At 39.8% G+C, this 10,482-nt stretch overlaps 1 protein-coding gene across 6 annotated transcripts in view; it reads left to right on the forward strand.

Annotated features, from left to right (window-relative positions):
- The window catches only part of LOC105387916 (RNA-binding protein Pasilla), a 44,158-nt gene extending 33,676 nt beyond the window's left edge, over positions 1–10,482 (forward strand). For 4 of the 6 annotated variants that reach the window (XM_038107424.2, XM_038107425.2, XM_038107428.2 and 1 more), the window contains 4 exons: positions 638–781; positions 2,636–2,831; positions 5,663–5,863; positions 6,272–10,482. In XM_038107424.2, the coding sequence (XP_037963352.1) occupies positions 638–781; positions 2,636–2,831; positions 5,663–5,863; positions 6,272–6,489 (759 nt within the window). In that variant the 3' untranslated portion in view covers positions 6,490–10,482. Of the gene's footprint in view, positions 1–637; positions 782–2,635; positions 2,832–5,047; positions 5,490–5,662; positions 5,864–6,271 lie in introns of those variants that run through there. The other 2 variants (XM_038107427.2, XM_038107429.2) reach the window with 2 other exon arrangements.

The raw sequence follows: 10,482 nt of genomic DNA on the forward strand, positions 1-10,482 counted from the left end.
ACCAACCTGTCCTAGTGAGATGCTAAAGTACATAGAAGTAAATTTTGGAGGATCTATATTTGAATAAATGTATATCCAGACCGGAACCGCCCGCCGTTACTAAAATATTCAGTAAATGCGTGCAGCATAAAAAAAAAAAACTTTTATCCATGCATCAGTAATTAAATATTAATGTAGTAATTTGCAAAAGCTACGTCTAGATTCGTCGTTTCTAAACTATCCAGTTACTGAGTGAAGTAAAAACTAAAATAAACTTTCATTAATTGATGATTACTGCATCAATTTGAAACATAGAAACGAAACTTAACTAACCACATTTCACACGTAGACAAACAAACCATCATGTAACAAATATCACACGTCACACATACTGCAAGCACATCAAATTGATAGTGTAACATGTGCGGATAAAGAAACAATCAGTAAATGCCACTTGTGCTATTTCGCCGCCATTTTGATATTGTTTCTTTAACCGCACGGATTATGTATAATATTTTGCCTCAGAAGCTTTCTAATTTCATTCCTTCACCAATCCGCCAAAGGCACCAATACTCTAACCTCTTCTACATTCCTATTGCCATTACTTCATACCACTTTACGCCCGCCAAGCATCTAACCTCCACCCCCATTGTTACAGAACCACGGGCTCGGCACATCAGTGTCCTCAGTCCTGGTGAACGGAGCGGCGGGTATCGGCGCGCTGTCTCTGACGCTGGCGCTCGGGCCGCCCGGGAGTGCCGCCCCCACGCCCATCACGCAGCACACGCTTGATCACATCAAGGTACTCGCATCATGTCGGGGTCACCACTCTAGTGATAGGAACCTTCTGAAATTAACATGTGGAAAATCCATGCTGGCCCTCTTTCAAAACTATATCGTTGTGGTAGTGTCTGTAGTGAACACGCTGGCAAGTTTCTAAGAGATTCGGCTGGTGTTAAGCTGGTGAGCTCCGACCTTTATATCTATCATTCTCTGCAATGATGGCTAATCTCAAATGATATTGGCCGCTGTTTTCGTATTTCGACTTGCAGGACATTATTACTCTGCAATGGCATGGAGACCCTAAGTGTTAACGATTTACCGTTTTTGGTAGATAAATTATGTGAGATAGTACTGTTTGCTGATGATACTTCACTTATATTTAAGTTGAAGCGACAAGAAGTCAATTTTGACAATGCAAACAGTACTCTTTCCATAGTTGCTAATTGGTTCACTGTAAATAATTTAGCTCTTAACTCCAAGAAAACAAAATGTATTAAATTCACTTTGCCTAATGTAAGACAAGTAGAGACATATTTGACATTGAATAACGATAAGCTAGAGTTAGTAAATGAAACGGTATTCCTGGGTATTACAATTGACTCAAAGTTGCAATGGGGACCCCATATTGAGAGGATAGCCGGTAGATTGAGTTCTGCAGCTTATGCGGTTAGAACCATTAGACAGTTAACAGATGTAGATACAGCCAGGCTTGTGTATTTTAGTTATTTTCATAGTGTTATGTCTTACGGAATTCTATTGTGGGGACGAGCGGCTGACATTAATCAAATCTTTGTTCTGCAAAAACGAGCAATTCGAGCCATATATGTATTAGGGTCTAGAATTTCATTAAGAGATACGTTTAAGGATATAGGTATACTAACTGTTCCATGCCAATATATTTATGAAAATATTATGTATGTTCGTAAAAACTTAAATTCATTTAGTAAAGTAGGAGCCACTCACGGTATTGAGACCAGAAACAAAAATAAGTTGCTTTTCCCCACACTCAGACTTTCGAAAACAAACACATCATTCATGGGGAACTGTATACGCTTTTATAATAAATTATCAAATGAAGCAATAAACCTTACTGAGCAAAAATTTAAGAATTATGTTAAAGCTACATTATGTAGTAAAGCTTACTATAGTATAAATGATTATTTAAACGACAAAAACGCGTGGTCTTGTCCACCTCAGCTAAGGCTATTGAAAAAATGAAATGGATATAGGTAGGTACTTAAGTAAAATTGTAGGTACTAGATATAAGTAAAAATTGTAATAGATTATAAGGAAAAAGTTGAAAAGATGCTCGAGGAGTTTCTTTCGCCATTTCTTTCCTTCTCAATGACGGGGCCTTTGTGAAATGGTGGTAGATGACTATCGACAAATAATTGTAAAATTTTACGTCGATTAAACCATTTGAATTTGAATTTAAGGGCAAGAAAACCAGATTTTTTGGTCAAACATGTTAAATTGGAATCTTGTGTTTTTTTTATTTTATTTTATTTGGAAGATATACAGCACAATAAATGAATGTAAATGTAACTTATATAGATAACTTTAAGCCGATTACAAATCTGCACTTCTTAATTACTAACATACAATTTACTAAGATCGTTGACATAACGGGTATAGAAAAAATAATAATATTTTAATTTACTTTGGTTGCCTCGATTTACACTAACACTAATATTATGTTACTTAATTAATAAAAACCTATAAAGTATGTATATATACTATATATATATATATATACCTACCTATATAAAAATAACAATGAAACCTACAACTATAAGTGCCTATTACCACCAAAACGACTGTTAACTAAACAACGCAAACCCCACCAGCTAATCACCACAAACGCCCTTACCAGGTGGCGCTCCGCCAGTCCGGCTACTCCGACGCCGGCATCTCCGAGATCAGCGCGGCACTAGCCCTGCTCGTCAAACACGGCGTCCTCGGGCTGTCGCTGCCGCAGCCCATGCCGGCCGCGCCGCTCTCCGCCGCCTACTTCCCGCTGCCGACGCAGGAGCCCGGCGTGTTCGGACCCATCGGACAAGTCGGACTCGGTGAGTGGATGACCTCCTTGGAGCTGGGGTTCACACTGGCTGGCTGGAAAAAATAGGATTTTGAAATTGGAACGGATTTGATGCAAGCGTTGAGGAATATGCTGGCTGGTCAGACGAAAAATATAAAAAATAAGTTTTAGAAGTAGATTTAATACTGGCCGGTTTGAAAGCTTTGGGTCTCAGCTCTTGTTTCAAATTTAGTTTGTAGTGACTGGCTGCGATTGGTCGAACTAGATCTTGGGCTATTATTGAACTATCCGATCTCAGCCAGTTATTTAATGATCAAGGAATGATAATACCATAAGGTCGAGATAAGATATGATTTGTTTATTTATTAAATACTTAAAATAATATCTCACCTTGATCATAACGCTATGTACTTCATTAGCTAAAAGTCATCACGTTTTATGGAATTCTATGATTTTTAGCTGGTGAAATTCAATTACGAGTAACTTGAATATTACCAATATTATGATTCTTTGTTATATGGGGATTTCCTTTACAAACAGAAAGCAACAGAAATATCTATGGTTCTAGAAGCATAGACATTTTGCGGCGGCCTCTTATTAGAACAACTGCTCTGCTTTCTACATTCTCCTCCATGTTCTAAACTATTCTAAATTCAAAATTGCATCGCACCGCTTCACATCACCTATTTGGGATAATCTTATTGGCTTTGGAACTTTTTCTTTCAAAATTCTGAATGAAATCAGTGACTTGATTTACTAACAAATGAAAATTCTAATCTCATTTGTGAAATCTTCAAATGGGACGATTACCTACACTTATCAGTAGAAATGGATAATTTTGATCTTATGTTTTTTTACTCGTAAATATAATCTACGCTTATTTTTTTTACATTATTATGTAATCAGACACAGAGCATGCTTTTAAAGTAATATAAAAATTTGCCTGATTTCGGTTATATTTCACTTAGTGCCATTTCAGGCTTATTATTATTTGCATTTATTTTTTAATTGAAACTCAATGTATTGCTGAAGGTTTTCTACAAATGACCCTGCGTTTGTATTTGGCTTCGAAATTGTTTTTCTTACTAATTTTAGACCATCGCTTATTCATTATTCCATTCTTTTCGGCAATACACTTTCTTTGCACTTTTATTGGTTATACTTGGATTTTAATGTCATAAGCTTCCTTAAATTTTAATAATCACTTTTAATTGGTCAGTTTATGGTATTTTACATACTTATTCTTTGAATTAAAAAATGAAATTAATGTTTTTATGAAACATGTACCAGTGAGCTAATGAGCCGAACGTTTCCATATTAAAATCCAAGCATAATCAATCTCATTTCCAACAACTTTTATTCATGGAGCCATATTGTGAAAATAGCTTAATAAATGTACCGCAATTTGAACTATAAATAAAAACTTTATACAAAAGAGCTATTTTCACAATAAATCCCAAATAAAAGTTCTTCTCACCAAATCTTCTTCTTCTGTCGCATCACAGCGCCGCTCTGAAAATGATAGTTGGCAGATGTCGCCACAGTCGGTATTGCAAGGTTATGCTAGTACACGCATCTAGTGGCCAGACTATTCCGTTTTATTTGCATGTACTTATGTATCAGTATGTATTTCAGCCATCATTGCATTTACATCTCGCATTTTAACTCAAACTTTTTATCACTACAGTATACAGTACAATTTAAAAAAGTATTTTAGTTTCGAATTCACTTTTCTGTAGAGTAATTTTGATTTGCTGATATTTTAATATCACAATATTTTCTGACTCAAGCATAGTTTTTCAATTATTAAAGTAACACTATTAAATATTTATTCTCTCTAGCGATCTTACATAACTTTGGTATTCAAGTATGTATTTGTATTCGTTTGTACCTTCTCCTACATGGTAAATATATGTATTTATACAGGATGTCCATATAAACAGTACCTCCCTACACTCAACGCGCTAACATTTTCAGAGCTACGTGTAGCACAAGTCATTGCATCACACCACTTATCTACTTCTATTTATAATGTATAATGTATTTCTTACACGGAACATATGTTAGTACCCGCGGTCTGTGCACTAGCATCACCTGAATATCGATTTGAACGCAACGGCTAAAGGTTGAATTCAGTTTGACAATGTGCCACCAGAAGACGGAGATTGGTCCCAGGGTTGTCCCTCCTCACATTTGTACCTAAGTCTCGCGCATCGCTAACACATTAAGGGCGCATTTCTTTTCTAGACTCGACCGAAACGGAAAGACTCCTCCAATATTACGGCCTCAACGCCCGCTCGTACTATGTCAACTGAAACGCCTTTAGTCCCCCCTGCGGTCGCTAACACGTGTTCCTGGCAACTGCGCGAAACGTTCTCAAATAAGGGGCCGACAGGGTTACCAACTCTAAATTGTTGCTATGTATAATTATTCCTATAGATGTCTTTTTATTAATGTTTTGTTTCCCTCTAACTCCTCTTAATCTTGCCTTTCGGTTTAGACCTAATGTTAAAATTTGTTAGTTATTAAATTTGATTATATTTAAAATTCAATTGGATATGGAATGAAGACTGACTGACTGCATTAGACTGGTCATTTTGGCGTTAAAAGACAATAAATAATCTAAAATCCCATCCCCAAAGTCCCAAAATTCTCACTTTAAATGGCAAAGCCTTTGACCCTTGTAACTTTTGAATCCCCGTCTTATACCACAACCTTCTTACTATATATATAACCCCCTAAGAACTCTTACTAAAAAGGCCAAGCCTTGTGACACCCCTAAATACCTCCGAAAACCATTCGGCCACCCCCCTTAAAACTCCAAAACTCGTCCGCATTCGGCTAAGTTGGTAGCTTTGTTAGGCGGCACGCGGGGCGGCTCGCTGGAGCGTTTCGCGGAGGTTGCAATGGAGCTTCGGCCCGCAGCGGCGGTGGCGCCCATCTCGCTGGGCGGCGGGTTCGCGGCGCCGCTGCTGCCGCTCAGCAAGAGCCCCACGCCCGCCGAGCAGGGCAAGGACACCAAGAACGTGGAGATCGCGGAGGTCATCGTCGGAGCTATACTCGGTCAGTGATGATATATTTAAACCATGTATTCTATAGTTATTTACAGTTCGATTGTAGCATACCACCACCATCAGCCAATAATCATCCACTGCTGGACATAGGCCCCTCCCAAGGAGCGCAACAACACTCAGTCCTCGGCCGTCCTCATCAAGCCACTACCGTAGCATACAGTTATCAATAAATGCTCAATAGTTAAAGCATAAAATTAGGGCTGTGATAGAATATTTAATTGTTCTACAAATCATATATCTGGCGGCTATCTGCGCCAGTTTCGCATCGATGCAAGAATTATAAGAGAAGATACGGGACGCGTACTTGCTGCAGTAGACCAATAGCAAACGATATTCTGTTAGAGCAAAATAATTTTATTCCTGACATTATAATAATGTAACATTACGGCGCTTGCAGGTCCCGGCGGGCGCTCGCTGGTGGAGATCCAGCAGATGTCGGGCGCCAACATCCAGATCTCGAAGAAGGGCACGTTCGCGCCGGGCACGCGCAACCGCATCGTCACCATCAGCGGCGCGCCCACCGCCATCGCCAGCGCCACCTTCCTCATCGAGCAGAAGATCCAGGAGGAGGAGCTCAAGCGCACGCGCCACAACCAGCTCTCGCTCATGCAGTAGCCCCTGACACCTGTCACTGTGACGTCTGTCACACCGGCAGCTGTCACGCAGCCAGCTGTCAGCGCGAGCCAGGTGAAGGTTAGGTTAAAGTTTTCAAGGCAATCGCTGTTATAGGACGTAGGAGCCGCACCGCCCCGCGTCGCAGACGCTGCAATAATAAGCATAAGTACAAGTGTCGCGCCGGGTGGCTCGTACTAAGTACATTTTGTTGTAGTGTAAACCCTAGTTATTCTAGTCAGAACACTGTTTAATCACAGGATCGTTTCCATAGTCGCGGGGTCACTCGGCACCATTATAATAATTATTATATAGAGAAAAAAAACTAAACAAGGGGGTTTGGAATAAGTACACGGATTTTTAAGTTACATATTTTAGAAGAGGAGTGGCGCGAGTTACCTGAGTGTAGTTAAGGGTATATTACGTTGTTTTATTGTTTAATAATAACTGAGAGAGCTCGATAGCGGGCGCAAGTGACGTCACGACACCTCGCCCTCTATCGACAAATATTACCTATTTACAATTAAATATATTATTATTATTGCCTATATTGATTTTATGCATGCATACTATAAATAGATAGTTTGATTATTATATACTTATGTTTTCATCGTGATGACAAGTAATTATTTCAAATCTGCCTAGCAGAGGTTTATTGTTGTTTAAGGTAATGTTAATGAAAGTACGATTGTGATAACTCCTATCACGGAAATTCCTGTTCCATACACATTTTTATTTTTGTATAATATCACCCAATTATTTACACCGTTGATTTCATTGTACATGTTACCATAGATAAGTTATTGTTTTTATTCCGAGGGACCGTCAAGGAGGTTTCACTGCCCGGGGCAGGCCTCCTCGCTGATCCCTCGGGGTGTAGTTTACACATTATATGTATATCTGTTATCCATGTTCCCATTCACATCATAAATGATAGTGAGATGTTGCTCATTCACCATTGACGCTTTAATATCTAAAATTCATTATTAAGCATAACTGTGAGAGCCAAAAAGTGTCCTAACCAAAGTTGGTATGTTACGTTACTGAGTTAACTGAGTACAATGTACGTGTTGGTCTTTCAAAGATTTGTTTTTAATTATTGACGCATCCGGTGAACTAGAATCTGGTCAGTAGACGACGGGGCGCGGGCGACGTGTGTCCTGCACTATGACGTCACGTCATGACACTGTGTCGGTCGTCGCCCGTCGCCTTCTGTTTGTTGTCATTCCTAATTTTATTGTCTCTCGGTGAAGATCTTTATTTTTTATACGTTTTTAAAAAAGATTCGTTTATTTTATTTTGTTAGTTTTCTGTTCGCGGTCTAAATTACACGTTACGCTGTAAGTACAATATGAAGGAATGTCCATACGAGTTAGTAAAAATAATATATTTTGAATTTAGAGAGCAGATTTCTATATATTATTCAAGAATATGACAATATGATAATAGATTCTTATTTACAGTTATATTAAAGTTTATTTTTGAAATGTTCGCCATTGTTTAGACGCGGTAGTTAATTTGTCACTGTAGAGGTAATGTTTTAACTGTGATTGTTTTGACTTTGTCAAGGTACTTCGTGTCAGTTCCGCCCGCGCCGCCGCCCGTGTACTGTCGCGCACATGTGGCCCACAGTACCGCTCGACTATGTACAGTCGCGCACACGGGCCCGGGCGGCGGCGCGGGCGGGGGGCCGCCCTCAGGCGAGTCCTCGCTTAAACATAGTTTAAGTTGTGTTTGTTTACCTCAGAAGTGCCATGGTTATGAGGGATATAACTAGTAACCATCCTCAGTAGTCCGACCCGTGCTGGGCGCCAAATAACTAATAATAAATATTCACCAATAAACGACCCAAGCGCATGCTTGTCGATGAAATGGAATGAAGTACAAAACAATGAAATGATAAATAAAAACACTAATAATAATATTATAATCAATTTCGGCTTAAAAGAGTTACGTACGATAGTTATATTATACTAGGATTTGGAATTGAGATATTTCTCGAGACCTCCGTAATGTTAAATATAAATAGTTAACAAAAGAATGGTTTGTGAGTCCGCCGCGCCCCCTGGCGAGGCCGGCGTTGTTGTAGCGACGTAGTCACTCGTACATTGTAGTTCGCATTCTCGTAGCTATATTCAATCTTTATCGTAACTTAGGGTATTGTTCATTCTGGTGTTTCTCTCGGTCTTAGTAACTTGTGCATGGCGGTGTCGATATCAGAAGTGTCAATTAGCGGTGGGCTGAATGTCGATTACACTCGCTCAATTCGTCGATCTATACTCGTTAGTGAACGTAGGTAAGTATGTCAATTATCGATCCGTTCGGACTTCGGGCCGTCTCCGGGTTACGATCCTTTGCTCGTTCTGTCTTTCTCTTGCCTCTATTGTTAGTGGGAGTGCCTCGACGCCCCCTACCTCATAGTTATCGGTGAAAAATAGTTATTAACATTATTAACACTATATGACTACGAAATAGATAATTTAATGAAAAAAAAAACACCGCAAATAAAATGTTAATGTTGTTATATACCTGAAGTTGTTACAAATATTTGAGAGTATATTGTCGCGAATACAAAAATAATATTACATATTACAAACATAGTGCGGTGGCGTGTGCCGGGTCGAGTAGGAGTAGGGGCTCTGTGATAGCGGGAGTGCGCCCCCGCGGCCTCCGCCTGCAGTCCAAGCGATGAACTCCAACACGAGTGCTGCTGTCAATCCGTAAGTGACGGTTTTGTCCAGAAAAAGAAAGTTTTGTGTACAGTCAAGCGTATTTTAGCTAAGAGAGACGCGTCGGTATCCAACAGTCGAAGGAAAAATTGGGATTTGGAAATTTGTAGGTGCGTTGCGCCATCTATCGGAAAGAAATGAAGTTAGGTTCCGTGTGAAGTTAGGATATTATTGGATTAGGATGGGTAAGGGATGGTTGAGGTCGGCGAGTGGAGACGGAGCCGGCACGCGGGCGCCGCCGCCGCCGCTCCACACTCTGCCGTAGTGTAGCGCCGTTACAGATAAGGAATTTCAATGTTGTTAGGCTAAGTTAGCTAGTAATTAATCATTCTTCATTCTACAGAGTTACGGTGGGAAGGTTACGGTAAGACGGGTGAGGCGTCTCATCCTCCCTTTAATTTAATAGCTAAATGTTGTTGACTTTGTTGATAGAGTGGTTTATTGTAATGAGTATAGTTTAGAAGGGGAGCCGCGCGGGAGGGGGGGCCGGGGGGAGCCGCACTGTCTGTATATACTTGCATGTTACATTCGTTTCATTACGTTCTTCTCCTTGCTCATTGTCATCAATCGATTAAAGACTGAGGAATCAACTTGCGCATATTGACATCGTCACGAACGCGTCCCAAACGGTAGGGAAATTGTAATATAAATAATTGTTTATCGTCATTAAATTGTTCACCGGGCTCCCCGTTGTTGTCCACCCGCCCCGGCCGCCGCCCGCCCGCGCTGGGCGCCGCCCCCGCCTGGGCGCCGCCCTCGCCTGGGCGCCCCCGCGGCCCGGGCGGCGCCGCACGCGCTGCAGTCGTTGTCTCATCAACTATACACATGTTGAGATTGATATGTTATTGTAATTCTATTGAATTATATCTTGTTGCGTATAATAAGTACGTATAGTGGGGACACGCCTCCGTACGGTATCATAATATGTTGAACGTTTTGTTTCTGTAAAAATTCAGTGATGGTTTTTTATTTCATATTTTTTTGTTAACTTGGTTTACGATAAACGGGTCTGCAATGTTATGTACGAGAAATAATAATTATTAAGTTTTGAATTAAAATTGGAATTAGTCAATGTTTAAATATTATTTAGTCGTAATTATCAGATTGATTTTAAAATGAAATGTTATTTTGCAATGTTGTAAATGATAAGAGGTTCATGTGAACGGATACAATGTCTAAGTGTGTTTCAAAAGCTCTGAAATCCAATTAAAAGGTACCTTGAACATTGTCTATATTATATTAACATTAAATAAATGCAAAACGATTA

This window comes from Plutella xylostella, chromosome 25, assembly GCF_932276165.1.
Source record: "Plutella xylostella chromosome 25, ilPluXylo3.1, whole genome shotgun sequence".
NCBI lineage: Eukaryota > Metazoa > Arthropoda > Insecta > Lepidoptera > Plutellidae > Plutella > Plutella xylostella.